The sequence below is a fragment of the Miniopterus schreibersii genome (assembly GCF_964146895.1).
Source record: "Miniopterus schreibersii genome assembly, chromosome: 1".
NCBI lineage: Eukaryota > Metazoa > Chordata > Mammalia > Chiroptera > Miniopteridae > Miniopterus > Miniopterus schreibersii.
The window spans coordinates 148,491,480-148,515,772 of record NC_138101.1 but is presented as its reverse complement, the minus strand read 5'-3'; the positions used below and the strand labels follow the sequence as shown (position 1 = coordinate 148,515,772).

The 24,293-nt window shown below is 38.8% G+C and overlaps 2 protein-coding genes across 3 annotated transcripts in view; one reads left to right on the top strand and one right to left on the bottom strand.

Annotated features, from left to right (window-relative positions):
* Nucleotides 1-3,382, top strand: part of MYEF2 (myelin expression factor 2) — a 35,428-nt gene extending 32,046 nt beyond the window's left edge. For both annotated transcript variants that reach the window (XM_081133844.1, XM_081133845.1), the window contains one exon: nt 553-3,382. In XM_081133844.1, the coding sequence (XP_080989970.1) occupies nt 553-716 (164 nt within the window). In that variant the 3' untranslated portion in view covers nt 717-3,382. The remainder of the gene's footprint in view (nt 1-552) is intronic.
* SLC24A5 (solute carrier family 24 member 5) overlaps nt 1,295-24,293 on the bottom strand; it is a gene marked incomplete at both ends in the record, with an annotated part of 58,878 nt that continues 35,879 nt past the window's right edge. The window contains 10 exons of the mRNA XM_081125506.1: nt 1,295-1,617; nt 2,110-2,211; nt 4,303-4,509; nt 6,587-6,870; nt 8,520-8,626; nt 8,957-9,057; nt 9,147-9,230; nt 20,312-20,491; nt 20,826-20,932; nt 21,209-21,359. Coding sequence (XP_080981632.1) covers nt 1,295-1,617; nt 2,110-2,211; nt 4,303-4,509; nt 6,587-6,870; nt 8,520-8,626; nt 8,957-9,057; nt 9,147-9,230; nt 20,312-20,491; nt 20,826-20,932; nt 21,209-21,359 — 1,646 coding nt within the window. The remainder of the gene's footprint in view (nt 1,618-2,109; nt 2,212-4,302; nt 4,510-6,586; nt 6,871-8,519; nt 8,627-8,956; nt 9,058-9,146; nt 9,231-20,311; nt 20,492-20,825; nt 20,933-21,208; nt 21,360-24,293) is intronic.

Sequence of the window (24,293 nt, the reverse complement as noted above, 5' to 3'; positions counted from 1 at the left end):
ATGACTTTGGCACTGTGGTTGAAAACAAAATTAGTGCGCCCTTTGTGACCTAGCAAAACTTAAATTTCAGGGCAGTTACTCCTGTTTTTAAGGATCGAGGAGTCAAAATGGAGGATACAAGGGAGGGGAAAGGAGATTGAGCAGAAAGCAATAATTTTTTCAAAAAATTTGTTTAAATTTGTAGTTTGTCATTGGGTATGGTGACTTGGTGGCATTTTGTGCTAGCTTACCTTATTGCTATAAAATTTACTTCAGCAACTAAGGAATTAGCATAAAAATAAAATTTTTCTAATAAAATATTAAATCCTTAGAAAATTTATCAAGTCCAATTTTGTATATTCTAACCTGTGTATATTTATAACTTTATATGAATTACATTATATTCAGAATATAAAATGATGTGAATAGTACTTGTATATGTTATTTTTAAATCGTTAATGTTTCTAGTCAAGTCACTTATCACTTCATTGGCAATGAGAAATTTCAAACCTGTGTAGTGAAATATAGAACCTGTTTAAACTGGCTAGTAATTCTATGATTTTTCTTTTACAGGTCATGTAATGTTTGCAGAAATAAAAATGGAGAATGGAAAGTCAAAAGGCTGTGGAACAGTCAGATTTGACTCCCCGGAATCAGCTGAAAAAGCCTGCAGAATAATGAATGGCATAAAAATCAGTGGCAGAGAAATTGATGTTCGCTTGGATCGTAATGCATAATTTCAAACCACGGTTGGAACATTCTTACATCTGTTTTGCTGAATCTCCTAGTAAAAGTCATTTTTTAAGTAATACTGTATGCTTACAAAAGCTGTAAAAATGAACTTTTAAAACTCCCACCAGCTTTTAACAGTATAATGTTACATATACTGTGATTTTTGTTAATCTCAAGTTTGGGTTTTTAAAGACAGCAAGTCTGGTCATTCAGTTTAAATGAATGGTTATACTGTTTTTTAATGAAATAAGCCATTTTCATGTTATTTTCAGCACTACATAGTGGGATTTGTTTGTTCACGTTTCTCCAGCTTTTATCAACTTATTTATTGTAAGGTAAACCGTAGATGGTTTTTCAAAACTTCTGTTATCTATATGTAATTGTTTTTGATAAGAAAAGACTCAGACAAATTAGGATATGATTTTGGTTGATTTTAAATTACTTTTCTTTGATGATAAAGAATTACTGTAAGTTTTAAGAGTGTAAGGTTCAGGATATTTTTTATTTTACTTAAATGAAGAATTGGAGTATTCCTTCTCTGCCCCTTTCTATCATTCACAATCTCCACCTATCACTATTAATATTAACCCCCACAGCCACTTATTTTGTTACTTCCAATAATTCCAAGTTCATACAGAACTGATAATGTAGCAAGTCCCAAGTATAATAATAGACAGACTACCCCCAGCTTTCTGTCTAGTTTCCAGCCATTGAAGTGAACAGCTGAAAAAAGGAAAATAATTGAAATGTTAAGAGAGATGGTTATGTAAGTTAGTCCTCTGCTGTTCACTTCTACAGGAGCTGATGTATTTATAAATACAGTTTTAATCAACCATGGAACACCTAGGCACAGCATATCAAACACATTGGATCCCACGATGTTAGACATAGCCATATCTCCTTTGCCTGCAAAAAAAGCATGTTGTTAAAATGTGCATACCATTACTGTATTTTATTAATAAGCTTCATAAGAAAAGACACTGGATACTTTTTTTGTTTGTTGGTTTTGGAAAATTGTATTAGAGCAAAAGTCTTAACTGAATTTGTATTTTTTAATTTGGGGAGGTTAGTATTTAAAGTATTAACATTTATTTATCTAATAATTATCTTTATTAAAGCATTTTTCAATAAGGTATGTAGATTACTTGTTGCTTTTCATTCTAATTTAACATGTTTAATTACAATTTAATGCACATTTCAGATGAACTTTATTGGGGAATTAGACTTAGTGAAATTAATCTGTTTGTTATTAAATAGTAAATCCTTTCTCTGAGTTACTCCTTTTTTTCTTCAAAGTATGTTACTGAGGAAATAAATATTTTTAAAGGCACCTTTGCTTACTGTAGTTCAGCCAGGTTTGAAGAGTTGGCATTGCAGCTTGAAGGATCTAATTCTTACCTTTTCTTGCAACCAACACACTTGCAATCGTGTCTGGTATGCTTGTTCCTGCTGCTAATAAAGTAAGGCCCATTATTGTGTCTGGAATTTCTAATGTTTCCCCTGTAATAAACATAGATATTGTAAGTCACAAATCTTAAAGATTCACTAACCATTCTCTACAGATATTTCCTCCCTGAACAAAAAGAAAATAGGTACATTTAGATTACAGAGCCCATAAGTATGTATTTAGATTTTAGCTAGAAAAATATTTGAACAAGATTGGTGAATTGGGTAGCATGGGTAGCACAGAATCTTTTTTAATCCTCACCCCAGGATATGTCTTTATTGATTTTAGAGAGGGGAAGGCGGCGGGGAGAAGAGAAAGAGAGAGACACCAGCCTTAGGTATGTGCCCTGACCGGGAATCAAATCTGCAGCCTTCTGCTGTACAGGGTGATGCTCCAACCCACGGAGCCACTTGGCCAGGGCAGCTGGGACAGATTTTTAGACATATGTAAAAGGCAAAATTCTACCAAGGAGTAATTCCTCTCCCTGGTATGCTCACAGAAGTTTTGGATGTCATCGCTGTTTATATCATCCAGGCTGTTGCTTAATGTATGGTAATAAGATTGGTCATTTTTTTTTTCTTCTTTTTAAAAACATTTCCTTAAAGTGGTCATGTGAAGCAAATTATTTATAGCTATTTTTAAATTGTAAATGTGTTAACATGGTATGCATTTTTACGTCCTACTTTAGTGATATACCTTAATTTATGTTTTCTTTGAGAAAGTACCATAAATCTGAGGAAAACAAAATAGGGTTTTTCTTGAGTCTTTATAACACTGCAGACCCAATTTATTAATGCTTCTGTTAAATTTGATGTCAGTTCAACATTTTTCAGAAATGCATTCATTCTAGGAAACAGAACGAGCAGGAAGTTTTAAAAAAAGTACATGTAACTGCTCTTTTAATGTTATAACTGAAAACTTGCTTTAGAATCATTCTTTCTTCCTTTTAAGTATCAATTTAAAAAAACTTTTAAGTAGCTATTTATTGCATGCTTATATATATTGATATTAGGATTGTAATTGATTGTTAATTTTTGTTACTGGTTGGCCAGAGTTCGTATGTACGTAAATAACACTAATACTTATTATCTTGGGGGTTGGGGTGTTCTATGATCTGTTACTCGATTTTGCTCTTTTCCTGTTTTCCTAATATCAAATATGTTCTGGCTGAGAAAGTTTGGAGAGATATACTATGCAAGCTAATTGGACTTTATCTTCCTCATTAAAAAAAGAAAAAAAATTCTGCTTTTTGCTAGCATACTATTCTAACTCACATATTAATTTGGAAAAAGTCAGAGATCAGAAAACTTCTTTTGTAAATGGCCAGATAATAATTATTTTAGGCTTTGCAGGCTATAGTCCCTGTTGCAATTATTTGGCTCTGCCAATGTAGTGTGAAAACATGCATAGATAATATGTAAATGAATGGGCCTGATTAGCAAAAACTGAGACCCAGTGATTTGGGCACCCTGGAGGTAGTTTGCTTACCTCTGATACTAGTTCATTCAGGTTTACCTTTGGGGCAGAATTCCTGACTTTTTTGTTCTGTGTTTATATTCAGTTTTTTCTTCTGGACTAGGAATTCTGTGGGACCAGAGCTGATTATGACCAAGCAGTAATAGTTAAATCTTAATCATGAAGGTAGTAGAAACCTACAGTGAAACTTTATTTTATATCCTTTTTACTCATTTCATAGTACATTTGTATTGCCATATTAAAAAGCAAAATAAAATGTATTCCAGTTAAATAGTGAGCACCCATTGTTTTCCCCAAACATTGGCATCTTGCTATATTTTTTATTACGTAATTGAACTTAATTTAAAGAGTGTACTATGGACCCCCTGCAATGTGATTTAATTATTAGCCTAATAGACATCCTCTGAATTTATTTCATTTATGATCCCTTGACTTGTACCCCTGGGCTGTATAACTGTGAGAATACAATTGATACATAATACACAACACACAAAACCTGGATGATTGCCACATTAATATTTAATTTTTGGTAAATAGCATTATTATTTACTCTTTGCTGAAAAAGAAATTTGCTCCTTAGCTAGACTACCTGTAGTGGATGTAAGGAGTTCTTACATAAAACTGACTATTTTCTTTTTAAATTGTGCTCTGGTACTTAAGATACATACCAGTTATTGTGACCATCCAAACCAGGATATATGTAAATGCAGATATCCATAGTGCCGACATGAAAAAGGTTATCACAAAATAATTTTTCCAAAACTTTCTTCTACAATCCGGTGTGGTTATAAAAAGTAGTGTAATAATAGGAAGAGATAGTACCCAAAAAATTCTTTTTAAATCTGCTTCAGGCATGTTGAAAACACTTGGTGGATCTGTTGAGAAAAAAATTAAATGATTCTTAGTTTTCTTAAATGGCCAATTAAGTTAGAAATGTCCATTTAGAAAGCTATATTGAAATAAATTAGCTGTATCAGTTTTTAAGAGGCTATTTAAAACATTTGAATACCTCATTACTGATATTGCTGGCAAAAAGAAACTAATTGAGACTTTAGGGCAAACAGTGTAAAATGTGATACTCAGCATGTCTTGATTTTGGGGCCTTACAAGTCCATCAAAATGTCTTGGGTCATTCACTAAATATGTTAGAGATAATGTTTATGAAGTGTCAGTCGGACATCTCTTGGTTTTCTGCAATGTGGATGGCTTTTGGTAATTTTTTTTTTTTTTTTTGCTTATGGAATTAACATGGCTTTTACCTTATCCATTCTAGTCGTCTCCACTTCCCAATATTGATGATGCCACAGCCTGTACTATGTATCAGATAATGTGTACTTAGGGATTATATGATAATTAGGGCATAATTTTTTAAATTAAGTTGGATAGTCCATTCTAATTCTCATTGTAAGTGGTTTTGAGGGACTTATTTCATTATTTTTTCAATAATAAATTCAGAATTCATTACAAATCTTAGAAAGAACCTTAAGAAAATAGGAACTAGGATAGGATCTACATGTAATTTATAAAACTTTAGTTTGTTCCTTTATTCAATTTGTTTTATGAAGTTGTGAAAGACAATAATAATATATTAGATAAAATGGGAATTTATTTTAAAATTGTTTAACATTTGTATGGCATTTACAAAATATGTACCCACATATTTGATCAAATCACATTACTACTAATGCTAGTAAAATAACTAACAAAAAAATTTTGCCAAGCCTCAGCCAATGGGCCATTAAGTAATAATAGGTATAATTTTAGTATAAATAATAAATTTTGGACTGATTCTTTTGAGTTTCTTGTTATGCAATTTAACTTAGAAATGTATAACTCTTGTATCTGAAGGACTATAAATTTTGTAAGAAAGGGAAAAGTCCTGTTTTAATTTTTTTAAGTAGTAAATTAGAGTAAGTTCCCTTCCTTAATGTACTCAGTTAAATTTAGAATCTGTTTTATACAACTGTTTTATTTTAAAAAGTTACCATAAATTTCTATTTGGCCATAGACGAATTTGACTTTCTACTAAACATATTTACCAAACTGTTTTGTTTCTGCTTCAAATAACGTGTTTAAAACTCAACTGCTTCCTTTGTCTTCTCACCAGCCCTTTTTCCTAAATTCCTAGTTTTTGTAAGCAGTGTTCCATTTTCTTAGTCAGTTGTGATCAAACCTTCAGAATTGTCTCTGCTTCCTTTTCTGGCCCCATATAGCCCTTTAATTGCCCAGTCTTCGTGATGTGTTCTCTGCATTGTCTCATGTCTGTTCTCTTCCATTCCCACTGCCTTTGCTCTGTCTGTGCATCTATTAAACACATCGGCTGTTTAGTAGCCTCTTATAGACCTCCCTGTCTTTTATCCCGTGTTTCAGTTCTAGTGATTTCCCTGCTCACAAACCTGCAAAGACTCACACACAAACATTTAAGTCTCTTCCTATTCTATTCCTTTCTGTCCACCTTTCCTCTGCTTTTTTACCATGCACATTTTGTACTTAGTTGTGCTAGTACTTGAACAAGCATCTTGCTCATGTATTTTCTTGGCTTCAATCCATAGAATATACTTTGTTCTTACCTCTATATCGTTTACCTAATGAAGACTTCAGTAGCTGTTACTTCTTGGTTATAAATCAGATCAGTTAAAATCTTACCTATTCTACTAGATTCAGTACTTTGTATTTAACCATTCTCATCCAATTTTAAATAATTATCCCATTTAGGAAGAACAGTTACACTTTATTTCTTTCTCTAAGTGTGTAAACCTTCATATTTTAGTTATTTTGTTTTTTTCCTGCAGTATTAGAAGCTTTGTAGGGATATGGACTGCCTCTGCCTCTCTGAATCTCCAGTGTCTTTTATATAAGAAGTCTATAGTACTTGCTGAATTGAAACGAGATTCTCACTACTGAATAGACTAGTGAACAGACTATTAATAGTGGGCAGGATGTGGTTATTACCTTCAGAAACCTGGTTAAGACCATGTAAACTTATAGAAAGCTGGGAGTAACCAGAATCCTCATGAAATATTCCGCTGTCGTTTCTTGATTGCCGACGGATGAATGGTCGACCCTCATCTTCCCATCCCATCAGTGGTTGTTGTTCACTTCTCTCCTCCATAGCTTTGGCAAGACAGGTACAGCAAGGACTGCATTTCTTTATAATATATTGGTTAATTTTAATGTCAAAACACAGCACCAGAACATATAATCCATATATCAAAAGTAGTAAAGTTCCTTCATACCTGTAAATTAGAGAAATTTGTGTACTTTTTAATAAAAAAACAAGAGTTATTTGAGAATTAATAGCTTTTGAGGTATATGCTTAATTTTTAATGCAGCAGTAGAACAATCACATGTTTCTGGATATATTTTGGTTTGGTAGATGTGTTACAGCGTTATTAGAAATTTATTCATAGGAGCTTGACTCTGCCTTTTCTGTATTAAAAAAAACAAGGATTGGAAACTCATCTTCATTTATAGATTCCTCCAAGATGGTAGGCATAAAAATGCTTTGAAAATAATATAGATTTTCAAAATTAAAGCAAAACTAATGAATAGTAATGGGCATTCTTCATCTCTCAGTTCATTGGCAGAATCCATTCCCCAAAATACATAATAATTATAAAAGAACATAGCATGTATTAGTTCATTTCAACTGTGTCTATTCACATTTTATAATGTAGGGATTTGTGTAAACTATTCGGAATATGTTAGGCTTTGGCTGGGGCTTTTCAGTTTTCTATACAGAGAGGTTTTTTGATAATATTAACATAACTGAATTCGCAAGAAAACAAGGAGATATTCTCAGACATAAAATTATACCTTAGACACTGACAACTATTTTCCTACACTGGTTTCCTATTTAAAGAACTGTGATTAGCTAATACCATCACATTTGAACCTTGCATTTACCTGTTACTTTATAGCTAGTGAATCTCTGCTGCAGCCGAAGCACAGAGTTCCTGATTTCCCTAGTGGAGGGATACTCTCACAATCATTGTCCCCTTATGGACAGCTGCTGAGTCCCAGAAATATCCCAACTGTAATATATAGTTTTCCTGTGGAGACAGACTAGAGTTCAGAATGATTCATTTAGAAACTTTGCTCCCTGCTAGATTTTAGGTTTCTTGATAGCAGGCATTCTGCAGCACTGCTAAGTTGTACTCTAGAGGGGAGCCAACCTGTGTGGCTGTGGGTTTAACATTTCTTTATCCCTGATCATTGCTAGCAGAGTGATAAATGCCTAATAGATACCTGGTGCATGTTAACTGAAAAAGTTACCTGTCTACTCCATCATTCCCTTTTTATTTTCTTGGAAAGGCAAGGAATAGGGAGATTATAAAGCAAGCAAGCAAGCAATTTTAAACATTGAAACCTACATATTTTTGGTTCTTAGAGGAAGAAGGTTATTATAGTTCCTCTTCCTAAATGAACATCAGGGAGAAAGTTGCAGGAATTCAGAGGGATGTTTACATCATCACCATCTCTCTCCAATCTTGTGACCATGACCACTTCTAACTGAGGTAAGGTGAACAATAACCCAATAGATGAAAAAGCCAACTGTTAGGAGTTTAATGGACAACAAAAGTTGGGAGACTTTTTGAACACTCAGTGGGGAAAAGGGAGGATGGTAACCTCCAGTGATTAATGAGACAGAAAAAAGGAGACTGACGACTAAAAACATGCAAAGAAGGGAGAAAAAAGGCAACCAGCAATTGTGACGAGGAACGTGAGCTCAGAGACCCACTGGAAAGCGGTGCGAAAGTGGCAGATATTTGAGAAGTGACTGAAGTTACATTTCTGGAAACAAATGTTACCAAGCCATTGGAATTTCATAAAATGTTCTCTGTAATTGTGTTTTACGTAAGAGTAACGATTATTTCAAGCTTACCAGTACACTTTGTTGTCATATATTGTGCCGAGAACTGCTGCTCCACTAATCGCGTATGCCGCGCAGTCTCGGAATAGGGGCCAGCAGGATAGCGTTGAAACCTGTAAAATGACAATTTACTGTTCCCATTACACTGTAACTTCAAGTACATGCTTCATGTAATAAAGTTGTTTGTATATTTGTAGCTAAATATTATCTTTTGGATATTGTCTAGAGAAAAAGGAACTTTAAGGAAAATTGTTTCTTAAACCTCTGATTTTCATAAATTTGACCAAGAGCTATTTGTGGGTTAACTTAAAATTGAATACATGTTGGTTTTTCTACTGATTAATAAATTTGATTGAACACATTACTAGTGCCTTATTTGTTCTAGACTATAAACAGTTCTTTAATCTGTCAAGGCAGTAAATTTTGTTGAATCAAGTTTTCGTACATACATTAGATAGCAAGCCACAGGCTGCGCAGATGCCAAGGAGATTATAAATGGCAGATCCAAGAATGGTGCTAATGCCAATATCTCCCTTTGTGATAAATACACCTATGAGCAAGATAGTAGGTAAGTTAGTGTTGATTTGAAATAGATAAAATCACATGGGGTTAGCAAAAAATATAAGGTGCAATATTTACCTAGGAAAGCAGTAACTAATTCAGGAGCTGAACTCCCGGCTGCCATAAAAGTTGCACCTGCAACATCCTGAGACAATCCAAGGGCTGAAGACAAATGAGATTATGTTATGCCTGGTAAAGTGACAAATGAAAGAGTATGTCTTTATAACTAAATACAGTAGATATTCAAAGCTACAGCTTCACGGAAAAGCACTAATACTGACTTCAACTGGAAAAGGTAAAATCTACATGTTAGGAAATAGGGGAATGTAGTGTCTTGCTTTATGACTCCGTGACTTAGAGCTTCTGTAGAAAGGGAGGCAAGGCCAGAAGCATATTGAAGCTATGCTGCGACTCAGTGTTCTGAGTGCAAAGATGCATCTTTTGGGGCCCAGGAAAGATTCCTTTCTAGATGTGGGTGTGTAGCAACAGCGTGACTTTTTAAAAACTCAGTGCTTCAATGGAGCTGAGAAAGTTAATGGTAATTCAGAAATCCTAATCCAACTTGAAAGAAAAAGTGAATATTGGTAGTTCTTAAGATCTATAAATGAAGCTGAATTAAGGAGTGTATTCACAAATTGGCAATTTCAACCTTGTCTAAATACATGAGAGGAAATTAGTTAACTAAAAACAAAATTGACTACTATGTGGTAACTATTAAGACACGGGATCATGAGAACTGCTCTAAAGTAGGAAATGTAGGAAAATACTACTATTCAAATTGTGTGTATCCCCCATGTTTATGAGCATACAAGTCCATTACCCTCAGTGATTGGTGGGATGAAGTCTTAAAGTTTTGCCCCCTCAATTTTAGAGCCAAGGGACCTACTTCAGCAAGGAAAGAGAAAGCCATGTTGAAGAAACCACCTGCTCTAGGAAGGCTGAGATAAGGCTGCGTGAGAAATCCCCAACCCGGCTGTGCGGGAAGAATGAAAAATAGCTGATAGAGGCCGTTACTGACCCTGGTCACACAGTTGGGACCAAAATTCCGGTTTCCAAGGCTCTTGATAGCAGCCCCTTGCTGATGTTTACTGTTTATTATACCTATTGATTCTTGACACTTCCGTCTTCCTGGGCCCCTCAAATTCTGCTGTGCTGTGGTCAATATTCCCTTATTCTTGCCTGTGGGGACCCTTATATGTTGCTCATTCTCAGGTCCACCTCGTGTTGCATTTCTCTTCCGGGACATCTGCCTTTGACTTGACTGATTTTTTTTCTTGGTGTGGCAGGTTGTGTTTTACAAAAAATGGCTACACTATTTCTGCCCACGTGATTTCCCAGAACCTTTTCATTCCCAATCCAAAAAAAAAAAAAAAAAGAGTCTAGGTTTATGTCGCCTCCTGGGCCTGGATGAGCCTTTGTGACTCACACTTTGACTGACAGTGTGGAAGAGCCATAATATTTGCCAGGCTAGGACATAAAAGGTGACAAACTTCTCCATGTTCTGTAAGGACATTTGCTTTAGAGCTGCAAATCCCCACATAAAAGTCTGGCTACCTTGAAACCCCCATGCTGGAGAGACCTCATGAAGAGCCCACATTGAAATAGAGCCCACATTGAAACGGAGATGCTTGAGGAACCCCTGCTCTTTGAATGTCCCCATCGCAGGTAACAGCCATGTGAGGGAGGGAGCTTTCCGATGTCCCTCCCTCTCTTCTGACCCTGAGCAAGAACCAGCTAGCGGAGCCCAGTTTTGGGGTGACTTGTTAAGCGGGCATGGATAATAAGAACACCTGGCTATTGTTCATTTCTTTGTCGCATTTACCTACTAGGCCGGAAGCTTTTCTCATGTGCTGGGAATATGGCAGTAACAAAACACAAATGTTTCTGCCTTGTGGAACTTGAATTCTAGGGGAGGAAACGGACAAGACCAGCAAACTCTATGTTATGTCAGAAATAGCAAAGAACAAAAGCACGGAGGGAGTATATGAAAGGGCGGGCTGGAGAGACCGGAATTTTAGGTTGGGTTACAGAAAGGGCTTCACTGAGACAGTGGTACCTGAGCAAGGACTTCAAAGGGAGCGAGCTGGGCACAGACACCCCTGGGGTAAGTATCCCAGGCAGAAGGAGGGAGCGCGAAGGTCCCGAGGTGGAAGCCAGCCTGTGCGTGCAAGAAGCACACGGCCAGCGTGTCGAGTTAAATGTGTGAAGGGAGAGGGGTAGATGACAGGGCCGAAGGTAATACGTGGCCAGATCATGCAAGGCCTGCGGATCCTAGTATGGACTTTGGCTTTTATTCTGAAAGAGAAGGGAAGTGCTGGGAAAGCCACCCACATATGCCTGCCGATGATACCAGCATCAGGCGTCATTTTTTTTTTTTTAATACCTGTGGGGTTATTTGGTCTCAGAGGCCCAACCAGCTCTAGTCTGGCCACCTGCTAAGCTTTGTGAAAAGTCCTCGGGATCGTTGGGATGATCCAATCCAGGCCCTCTGTCCTATTCCTCACTATTTGCCTTTGGTGGCTTGATAAACATCTACCTGCAGTGACTAATGAAGGGAGAGAAGTAATAATAATTTATGAAAATTATAATTTCATAAATGTAACTTATGAAAATATAACATATATATATTACATATCATCCATACCCACTTAACAAATCACCCCAAACTGGGCTCAGCTAGGTGAGATACGTGTGTGTGTGTATATATATATATATATATATACACACACACACACACATCACTCTATATAATATATAATAGTTATGTAATTACATATATAATTTATATGTATATATGTACACTCTTATTACAACTCAGTAATGTGCACTAAGATCAGTTGGCCATGAAACAAAATAAAACAAGATAAAGCATATTGCTCTGTGATTAACTTTTTTCATTTTAGGTGTGAAGTAAGTAATATATTGATGGTATGCAACTTACCTCACATAATTTATGAATCTCAACTATCCTCAAATATGAGTGGTGGTATTTCTATTCAGATATGAAAAAGGCCCAGGAGGTTAAGTAGCTCAAAGTTAGGTGGATAGCAAGGATCTTAAATGTGAGAAGCTACTACATAAACCCCAAGTATATTGGTGCTAAGTCCAGCGCTATTTCAGTTTCACCACAGAAACCCAATGTAACAATGGCAGTTAGGCAGGCCCATTAAACCTGATTGAGTTATTTTCTTCTCTGCCTTGTGGCACTAGCACATAACTGCCCCCAATTTGTTCCTTTCTTGTGGAGGAAAAATAGTTACTGGGAGTCAGAGATACTTTGGAAGTTTTCCAGCTTTTCCCAGAGAATATAGAAATTTAGTAATATTGGGTATTATCATGGAGTTTCACATCAAATCAGGGCTAAATAATATGTGGAGGAAACTGGAAAAATAACAAGTCACTGTCCAAACTCGGTGCAACGGAAGAGTTAATGACCAGTTTTCATTTAGCTGAAGAGGGTTTCATTAGAGAAATTCAATCTGCAGCGCGATCTATTGGGTTGTTGCAAGACAGAGAAATCCGCGACTCTTTAGAACACCTTCCCTCGCAAAAGGCAGTAACAATAAAGCGTGTTGCTCTTCGCTGGGCCCTGAGTCAGGAAAGGAAAGAGCTTGTATCAATGGACATGTAAACCTTCAAAGATATTTTAACAAGTTATATCTTAAGGTTCTAAGCATATTTTGTAAAAATGCTTTATACATCTGAACTTTAGAATAGACTGGCCTTGTCTTCGCTGACCTTTGGCTAGCGTTTCTCTCTGCTTTAGTTTATTATTAGAGATAAATTGTTTGGGGGATTTTTCTCCTCCAGAGCTATTTCTTTCCTCTCTATTACTCTAAAAGGAATAATCACATTTTCCTTCAGGATATAGTAGAAATGCTTAAGGTGAGTTTGCTTTATAAGTTTAGATATCAACACATTGTTTCTATTAAGTGCAACTTTATGATAATGGACTGATTACTAAAACTCATCAGACTTTTTCTTAAGTGTGTTCTCTTCTAGGATGCCATGTTGGGAAGTTTATAACAGTTTTTGAAAATCCACTTCTGGAAATATAGTAGGAAGAGTTTTAAACTAAAATGGAGACCTGGATTCTGGCCCTGCCAGTAAGTAGTACCTTAACAGGAGATTTTAGGCAAATCATTCAGACAAGGCTTGTATTTTGCCATCTGTAAAATGGGGGGTTGGATTACACAATCTTTAAGGTTTCTTCTAATTTTATCAAAATTTAGAGTATGAATTCTATGTCATAGACTCTGTACCACTTTTCATGTTAAATAAATCCCATAATAAAAAAACAACCCTATATTATTGAACATTTAGAAGATGGAGGAAAATAGAGGGGGGAGAGTCACACTCTTCACTGTTGTGTTTAACCACTGCTACCATTTTAATGTATTTCCAGTCCTTTTCACATTATAACAGAATTACAGCTGGGCTGTATGCAATTTGGTGTCCTCTGGCACTATTTTTAAAAAGTCCTCAATGATAGCAAATTTTCATGCTTTGTGAATGGACTCGAGTTTTGGAACAATCAAAAGTCATTCAGACCCAACTCTAGTGACTTGAGGGGGTAATCATACTGAGTAATACCCTTTAGGGTCCAAAATGAAGTGTAACAGCAAACCAAAGCCTTTTATGGTTTGCAAAACTCATTCTGACATCAATTTCAAGTATTTTTCTAGAAACATTTTGAGTAAAATTATCATCATTGGATTGAATGCTTGCCTCTCAGTGCCCAACTGCATGTACATGCTCTGAGGTTCTTGACCATAAATAAAAACATTTTGAGTACTTTATAGTTGCCATCTTATGTTTTGTCTACTCTATGATGGAATGAATTCTGGAACCCTGTACAATGGTTTTAAACTCTTGATTCCACTGAAAAAAGACTCTCCTCACCCCAATCTAACAGCTATAATATTACAATGAAGGCCCACTGCCCTAAGCCTATCATATAAAGCACGTGCAAGGCATTTTATCACCAAACCTCACAATTACCTGAGTTATGGCTTCATCATCTGCCCACGGTCCCATGGTAATTGCAGAGATGGGATTGGGCACCTAGATCATTTTTACTTTAAAAAGCTGCTCTTGCAGTCATTCATGTAGGTAAAGTAAAAGTAAAGAGATCAATAATAACAATGACATTATTATTATTACAATTATCATTGCCTATTCCTGCAATAGCATCTTGGTAACATCCAAATGACTTGGCACTTATTTAGATCCACACACCTTGGGTAGATTTAGCTGCAATCCAAGGGGACCACAGTTTAGATCCGAGAGAAAAGAAAACCAGAAAGGCTGAAAATGCTCTTAAAAGGAGGATGAGTGCCCTGCCCACGTGGCAGGGAAGAAGCACTGTTCTTAGGTTCTTTGTTCTTTGGGAAAACTTTGCCTCTGTAAACTTCATGAGGATTAAGAGAATCAAACGCTGAAACTATAGACTATGCAAGTGCCATACTCAGAATCCCCTGACTCCCTTTCAGTTTCATCAATTTAGGACCAGATCTACCTGGAATTAAAATGTGCGCTCCTTTCTTACTGTCTATTTCTGAAACACAAGGTAGAACACGGGCAAATATGAGCTCAAAGCAGAGTGAATAAAAATAACTTTTTTAATAAAAAAGTAAATATTTTATTTAATGATGTTTCTCCATCTCTTACTAAGATCGTTTTCACGTAGGACGTGTTACGCCTCAAAGGATCAACGTGGTGGAGGGATTAGAATTTCTAATTGAATAGTATATTAGTGTGACGTTTAAAATGAAAAGTTTTATAAGCTGGCTCATTGTGAACTTCGGGCTATGATATCAAGTGACCAGTCGTAAGGAGGGGGTCTCAGTTTTCTATGTAGATCGCTTGGAAAAAAGGTTGAAAACACAAAAGCGGCTCTGAACTGTGGTTAAGTAATTCTAGGAGATCCCCTTTACATATAAAAAAATATGTAAAAAGGATTTGCTTTGACTTTACACTGAACTTTTGTGTTTCTAAAAATGAACTGAGAGATAATAGTCCTATCTGGGCTATAAGATAATGTAGTTTATATTTTTAACTTAATTTATATTTAAATTACACATACTTTAAAATATCCTTTAAACAGTAAAAGATTGCTAAAGGTTTTGGAATACAATGGTATGGATTTTAGTGTAAAAGAAATAAAAGGAACTCTAAACAATATTCTAGAGATGTTTAAGGTATTGTTTAAAGTTGCCAAATGGGATATTAGACGAAATAAAAGAATTGATTTCACCAACTGACTTGCGACCTTGTGAAGTCGTGTTTGCTTTCATTTGCCTTCAGCTTGGCCTCCAGGCCCCAGCAGATGCACCCTGGAGAGGGTATATGCCCAAGCAGCTCGACGTTGGCTCTGGTCACCGCTTTCCCCCTTGCACCTTCCCCCAGCGCAGGGTTCCAATCCTGGGGGCCTGTTCTCACGTGGCAGTGAACAGGCGGCGAGTTTGCCGCGTGCTGCGGCCGTGTTTCCTGGCTGCCTGGCGCACAGCTCTGAACCGAGAGCTCGGGTCCCCGGCTGCGCGGCCGGCGGCGGCGGGCAGGGGACTCGGGGCGCTCTGCCCAAGTCAGAGCCAGTGCGGGGGGCTGCCAGGCTCCATGGGGGACACTGAACCATCTCACTGATGGCACTATAGCATAGAACAGCACCCCCCAGCACCCCCACGGATGCTCAGCGTGGTCCTAGACCACTCAGCAAGCATGTCACGGAGATGTAGAGCAGAGCGGGCACAGCCCCAGGCAAGCGGCACCGCCAGGAGCGCAGGGTCGTGACTGACTTCACAGGCCCAGCGAGGGAACTTAGGCGGTTTCCTAAGCCAGGCTGACGTGAGCGACCAGGGACCACAGAGGCTTCCCTCGCTTCCTCCTTGTCATTTGGAATCCTCTCTGATGCCGTCTCTTTGTCTCTGTCTGTCTCTCTTTCACACACACACACACACACACACACACACACACACACACACACACACACACTCCTAAGAGTATCCACCCAAGCACTGTCTGCAGGGGTGGGGAACGCCTGGCCTGCAGGCAGTGTATGACCCACAAAATCATTTGGCCTGGCCCTGCCAAGGCAACCACAGGCGGGACTTGAAATTCAATATATCTAGGACCTTTTTTCATAGATAATTTTTAAGTTGAATAGTTTTGTATGGCCCACGAATGATGTTATAAATATCCAAATGGCCCTTGGCAGAAAAAAAGGTTCCCCACCCCTAGAGCAACACAACTGATGGTAACGAGGGAGCTCCCCACAGTTTTTTCTTTACCCCATTTTCCTTAGCTCTAACTTGTCTCAGATAATATTCCCCCTCTGACGACATCTTTTAACCCCTTACCCTGAACCCCAGAACCCATTTCCCCACCTAATAATGTGGATTAATTTCACTTCAGCCCTCTGTGGTCTAAGAATCATCATTAGCCTCTTTTCCTATAGAACCTAAATGGGAAAAAGGACATTTAGAAGAAGGGGGTATAGCAATAGCATTTTCTGATGCTGGTTCTACACAGTTAAGAGAGAGCACACTGTCTCAGGTTGTCTAGTAGGGGTACGTGCTTGCTTTTCCAGTGTTGAATTGGGGAGGAGGGGTTGTGTGACATTTATGATTACGAGTAGAGCAAAGAGGAGGGAGACATCCCTGCTGGAAGCCTCAGGCGTGGCAGCTCTAGGGGAAATTGCCAGACCAACATACATAGCTACTGACAGACAGCACTTGCTGCCTGAGCTGGGGCCCGGCCAGGGGGTCAGCAAGAGACTCTGCCCTCCACCTCCTTTGTCCCCTGCACAGAGTCCATTCCTGAGCCTCTTCAAGTCTTCACCTTGCTAATGCCCCTTCTGCCAGCCAAATGAATCACTGCTGGTGACTTGAGGAAGGGGTAGCGGGGTGATGGGGCCGGGGTGGGCCAGGGGCCTGCCAGTCCTACCGTCATATTCTAGGTGGGGACTCAGAACATGTACCCCGCAGACAGTCATTGCTGATTGATCCCACAGTACGATCTCAGGTACATCCTAGACAAAAGGTGCAGGCCTCACAGTTCACTTATTGTGGGTAAATGTTTATAACATTAGTTTACAACCCCCAATAGGATGCCAAAAGCCTTAGCTGACTTTTGAAGTGGATTCTCCTTATTTGATAGTATACCTCTCCATCGTTGCAGTGGGTATTTGATGAGGCTTTTGGCGCGTCAAAATTTCCAGTGCCCTTGGGAGGGAACCATCTTTTCATTGTTCATATGGAATAGTTCTTCCGAAACAACCGTGTTACGGCAGCTAATCCCGAACAAGGAAGTGTAAAATTGTATCAGACAGCGATCGAGAACTTTCTTGGCTTTTGGCACGACAGAGACCAGGGCTTTGCCTGGTACTGACTGCAGCCTTCTCAGCCTCAGTGTTCTCTTCAGTGAAACCAATCAAATAGTCCCTACTTTGTAGGGTTTTTGTGAAGACTAAATAAAACCATGTATATTTAATTTAGAACCATGCTTTGTCTTTAGAACAACTAACTAACTAACTAACTAACTAACTAAGTAACTAACTAACTAACTAACTAACTAACTACATCACACTCCGGTACTGTGTGGAATGCCCCAGTGAACTGTTTGGAAGGTAGTATTTATTGGCTGACAGGATGGGGGAACTACTGTAACTCAGTGCTCATCAAAGAACTGTGGGAGAATGTCACCAACACACTGCAGACCTTTGCGTGGGTGTAAACAACCTCCAGGGAGATTGTTTTTATTGCTGATGTTCTAATGTGGATGAGACCATGCTAGACCTTGCAAAGAGAAATGACAGCGTTAATTTATAGACTTTTAAAAATGAATGGAGCTAGCACCATCTCTATGGTATTTTCTTGCCAGTATTTTTAGTCCTCAAGACCAGGGTGAGCTCTTAGCTGCTGGGGAAGGTTGGGCAGTGGCCGGCATCCATCAGCCACGCCTCTGTAACAGCTACTGGAGTCCACTGCAGAGCAAAGAGCATGCACTTGAGAAGGGCATGTTGTTGTTGATGTTTCTAAGGAATTCCACAAGTGGCCTGGTGGACGCGATTGTTAGGGATATTCTATGAAATCACTTAATGAAGATTTTTTGAAGTAGCAATCCAAGCTTTAAGGCAGTAGTGTCTTTCTGCAGGGTGAGGAAAGTTATTTATTTACCACTCTGAAGACAATTTTTTATGGATTTGTTCTTTCAGTCAAGTCATTGGTTGGAAATGTGAAAGCATAATTTTTTTAAAAAGTGATTATTTTACTTTCCAGAAAGATAAAGATTCTAGGTGGGATATAGTAACTTAAATTGTAAGTTTCTTAGGCTTATATAATTAACATTATTTATTTAGGTATTCTATTTAGAAGTACGATTCTTCCCGCAGGATGAACAAGTAGATTATTTCTGCAACAGAGTTGAGAGTATAGAAGCAGATCCATATATATAAGAATTTAGTATATGAAAACTGATCAACTTTTGAAAAAATAGCATTGTATCCTATAGCAAAACAAATTCTTAGGGGAATAAATAAGTAAATATAAAAAAACTATAAATAAAATAAAATGTCCTAACCTAGGGATAAAACAGTCTCAGTATAAAACCAAGAGGAGAATCCTAAACTATTTATAAATTTACTTAAAATATATAAAATTGTAATGTGATAAACACACAAAATAAAAAGCAAACATCAAACCATGAAAAAGCATATGATATATAAAAATTGTATTAGAAAAAGGGTTAATATCCTAATATTTAAAGAAAAAGTCTTAGAAATCAATAAGAAAAAGACAAGTTCCCTCCCCCCATTAGAACATGGGCAATAAGACACAAAAGAAAAAATGAATTTCAATAAATTTATAAAATGTTAACCTCACAAATAAGATAAAAGATAAATACAAATTTTATAAAATGAAGTTCAACTTTTAAAGCAATTAACAAAGACATTTAAAGTGATATTGTTCATGGTTTTGTGGAACTGAAGCTACCACACATTCTGGAGGTTTAGGCCCACACACTTTGTGAAATGCTCTTGGCAATGTGTAAGATGAAGCTTAAAACACACATAGCTCTGCACCTTTATCAGGAAATGGTCAGAGAAGTTTGCAAAGGTTTTATATAAGTAGGGGCATGGCATTGTTTAGAACAACAACAAACTCCCCCCTTCCCAAAAAATTCAAATGTCTCATGAATTAGTAATTTTAAAAACTGTAAGTTTCTACATGGTGCCTACTATGTATAAAAAATAGTCTTAGGTGCTCAAATCATTTACATAATCCTTAAGTATCATGCTACTACTAAAAATCATGCTTCTGAAGAGCATTTAATAATATGGGGAAATGTACACAATACGATATTATATGACAAAAAGGAAAAGACCTTAAACTGTATCTATAACAAAATCCAAAAGACTGAAAGGAAATACACCAAGTGGTAACTGTGAAGCTCTCTGGGTGATGGAAATGTAGATGATTTTACTTTTTTCCTCTATTTTTCTTGTACTTCATCAATCCAAGTACAAACACTTTGTTAAGTAACTTAATCTCTATTAAAAAAAATATAAATGTAAAACATCAGTGTAAAAATGTGTGCATTTACATCTACTTAAGTTAAATAATAATTATAATAAACTTACGCTGACCTATTCTATAATTTGTTGTTGTTGTTAAACAAATATGTGTTGAGTGTCCCCGCTGTTGCCAGGTGGTGTTTTAGGTCCTAAGGATACTGTTATACTGTAGTGAACAGACAGAAAAAACACAAGGGGGGTGGGGTAAAGGAGAGTTTATGTTCCTGCTCTCCCCCTCGGTGACCAAATGCTAGCTGTTTGGTGGGGTGGGGATGCTGTTTCTGTCCAGTAGGTGACCTAACCCTACCAACGCTGACTTTCTCTGAAGTGACCATGCTCAACTAATTAAACGAACCAAGTAGGAGACAGAGACTGGAGACGCTGCCATTTTTGCTTATGTGGCATAAAACATCACTGACATCTTGCTTTTAGGGCCCAGGGCACCAGTGGAAGGTCTGGGTGATGTCCGTGACCCAAGGGATATAAATAACCAATGGACTTAAACGGGTACATCTTATTTTCAGAAACCAGTAATGGAGCTTAATTTCTAATAGCAAAATTCTGCAACCGGTGGAGAGGGTCGGAATTGTTGCCGAGCTGTTTCAAAGGCAGCGGGGTATGTGTGTGGAGCGACTATTCTGGAAGGTCACGGGGGAGATCCCCAGCCACTTACATTCACTGATGATTTCCAGGGAGGGCAGGAAGTACTGGTCACAGACGACAGACAGGGCCATGAACATGTACACTATAATTAGGAAGTAGATGACCAGGCCTCCATCCGCGCGCTCCTGTTGGGTGAAAAACCCTTCAGGAAACTCCGACGATGGGGAAGTGACACACTGGGTGCTGTTTCCTGGGGAGGGAAGGGGGAGCGTTTGAAGGATGTCGGAGTCGCACATTCCAAGCCCACAAGGGGGGATTGCTTAAGAAAACTGTAAAGGGTGGGGTTTCTGGGTGGAATCTTAAGAACCCGGGTGAAAATGTATAAAGCTTTTGAATACGATGTAGTTGTAGATCCTCTAAAAAAAAAAAAAATCAGTCTCTGGGACCCGAAAGAGATGCTTTACTGAAGTAAGCGGACGAGAGCGGAAGAATTAAAAAGGAAATCACGAGACCACTCTTCCTTGCCTGCTTCATCCCTACAAGGGAATTCTGAACCCCTTTTCCCCCTCGAGGACAGATTGTACCTCTGATTATAAAGATTTCTAATATCTGTACAATTTCATTTCCCATGGCAGAGCCCAAGTTGTCCAAAGGCCTGCAAAGAGTCATCCGCTCTCGGCAGGGTGAGTTCCTAGGATGAAAGGAGATTTTTGTTTATTTTTTTACAAAGTCTCCAACAATAAAAACTGGAGGCTCTCCTGCTTCATGATGTCTGGGAATTATTTCGGCGCTCTCTCTGAGAACTTATTTGAAGGATCGAAAGTGTTTCATACTCTTCCAAATGCAGAAAATCAGAGCAAGCACAGGAGGAAGCACAAGCAAAAGGGAGTCAAGTGAGGATTTCCCTCTCTGTCCCTTCATCTCTAGGCAGCAGCAGCAGGGGGAGCCGACCCCAGTGTCCACCTACCTGTGGCCCTTGGGAGACGCTGGGGCAGGGAGGCGCCTGGGGGTGGCAGACGTGCGGTAGCCCAGAGGATGCCCAGGAGCAGGGCCCTTCTCGTCCACCGGGGTCCCCCTTTTGTCTGCATTTTCTGCCGCGCTCTTACTGCAGCCTGCAGCTTGAGGAAGAGAGGAAAGGAGGGTTAAGCTGGATCATGTGAGGAGTCTCCTTCCTGCCCATTGCCCTGCCCAGGGCGCATTTCAGCAAGGCCACTGCAGGAGGGAGGGTGACTGGAGCCAGCCAAGCTTCTCTGGTCGGGAGCCCCAAGCTCCAGGGAGGCTGGAGGAGGCAGGGAGGAGAGCAGACACCCCTTGTCGACAGCTGCTCTGGGCCCACAGTCCCTGCAGGCAGAGCCTGGAGGCTTGCGCTTTAGGGGGTCGTCTTTTTAATGTCTTCATACTGGCTCTGCTTTTGTCTTTCTCTAGATTTGTAAGGATCTGAGCTTCTGCAACTGCTTCCACTTCTCTGCGACTCTTGCTTCTAGAAATTGTGGGGACTGGGATATGTGTATTCTTTGGCTAACTTGGCACCTTTTACACTTCTGTTTTTGCCATTCATCCATATCTCCAATTAGGGCCAGAAGCCGGAAGGTGACTTAGGAGCTACTGCAACTATCCAGTGGAGGAATAGTGGTGGCTTGAACCAAAGCAGTGGCAATTGGGGATGGAGACAATCGGCAGCTTCAAGAACTATTAAGGAGACAGAGTGCATGCTATTTGATCATTGATTAGCTGTGCTTTCTGCCAGAAGCTGTTATCTAAAATGCAAATTCAATAAGGCAGGGAATGCTCAGATATGCACCACTGTCTTCCCCGTTCTAACATTTCCCGGGCTTGCCAAGGTGTTAAGAACTTGTGGCAGTATAGTAACAGGTAGCTAATGTCACAGGCTCTGCAGTCAGGCCACTTGGTTTGAGTCCTTGCATCGCTACTTTCTGGCTATGTGACTTTGGGCAGGTTATTTAACCTCTGTGCTCCTCGGTTCCACCATCTGTAAAATGGGAATGTTATAGTACCACCTCTGTTTGGGTTGTGGTGAGGATGGCATAAACGAATGAGCGCAATCTGCTGAGAACAGCCTCTTCCACATGCTCAGTGTTATCTATCATTGGTCTATACTATACTATTATATTATTATTATTATTATTATTGTTATTATTATTATTATTACTCTTGGTTGAGATAAAAGCTTCTTGGCCTTAAAGAAATTTTATAGCTTTACAGCTCTCACAGTTCCTTGGCTTTGCAGAAAAAGCATATGTTTGCTAACTTTTAGATTTAGAAACTGGGTTTTTCTGGAAAAGAGTTGCTTCTGGATATTTGTGATCTTGGGTTGGTAAAAATTCTTAAACAGCCTTTAGTTTTGCTGGGAATTGGTACCCACTATAAACCTCTCTGAAACTGTCATTTCGAGGAACTTGCTATGCAGATGCGTGGTGTGGTGTCGAGGCCGGGATGGTGAGTCACCCAAGTGTAGCCCAGGAACAGCAGATTCTCAGCGAGCAGAGCTCCCGCCGCCCACAGCCGCAGGGGGACGCCCTGGGCCCCTAGACTGTGGCCTCGCTGCCAGCAGTGGCTGAGGCAGGCTGGAGGCCATTTACTCCTGTGCTGAGTGGGAGTGTTCCTGAGTCTTCTCCAAAATGCAGTTCAACCGACTAGTAAAACTAAACATTATAAACAAACAAAATAGCACAAAAACTCAAACCCATCTGACTACTTCCATTGATGGTGTTAATCCAGGGAACAGGAAGTGTCTGAAGAGACAAGCCAATTACAACAGGGCAGCAATGTCTCGCAGGTAGCAGGTCCTTTATAAACATTTGTTGATTGATTACATTGTAGAGATTCTTAAAAATACACTCTGAGAACAAACATGTACTTGCTTTGAAAAACTATATAATAAAATAAGGATTTACCAAGAAAAGAGAATTTAGGAGGCTAATGAGGGTTGCTGTGTAAGTTTATTCTTCATTTTGCAAAAGGATCTTTAAAAGTTTCTTGTTGTAAAATAAAACACAGATAAAACCAAACAAAATAACTGTAATTTACTGTTATATTATCATTGTTGTTTTTTATATGATAAACACCCCAAGGTTAAGAAATAGAACTTTGCCAGCCACCCTGGAAATCCATCCATGTGCCTCAATCTCAGCTCCTCCTCTTCTCTGAAAATAACCAGACTCTTGACTTGTATAGTCATCACTTTCATGTGTGTATTTTTTTTATTGCTAATCCTCACTTGAGGATATATTTTTCCATTGATTTTTAGAGAGAGTGGAAGGGAGAGAGGTTAGGGGAGGGAGAGAGAGAAATATTGGTGTGAGAGAGACACATCGATTGGTTACCTCCGGCTCTGACTGGGGCTGGGGATAGAACCCGAGACCCTCCAGGGCACAGGCTTGTGCTCTAACCACTGAACAACACGGCCAGGGCCATGTGTGCATTTTTAATAGTTTGTCACCCATCCCTAATTGGGTGTGTCCTTAGGATAATATGGCTTAGCCTTTTTAAAAGAAGTCCTTTAAGCCTTTTTTAGTATATAGATTTCCCCACCTCCCTCTTCTTTTCTTTATAATTTACCTGTTGGACAACCCCAGGACATTCGACCTGCGGAGTTTCTCAGATTTTGCTGATCATGTCCTATCGCACAGCTCGATATGTTCTTCTGTTTCCTGTATGTTTGTTAATGGGCAGCTGGATGCAGAGGCTTGACCAGATTCAGTTCTGTCCCTTGGCCTAGGCGGTGGTGTGATCTTCCCTCAGAAGCACACAGTGTCTCCTTGTCTCTCTTCTTGTGACGTTAGCAGCCTTTCATGCTCATTACCTTAACCCATTCATTCTTTAGAGGTTGCCAGAGGGTGGCATTCTAATTCTATAATTTCTCTTTCATTTGTTACTGGGAATATTTTGCAATGACATTTCTATCATTTACTCTTTCAGTACCAGGGATACCCAATTTATATAGAAACGAAAACATACATGCTTGATTCTTTCCCTTTATCATTCCTCAAGATTATTGGTTTTTTTTTCTTTTCCAAATATAATCAGTTAGA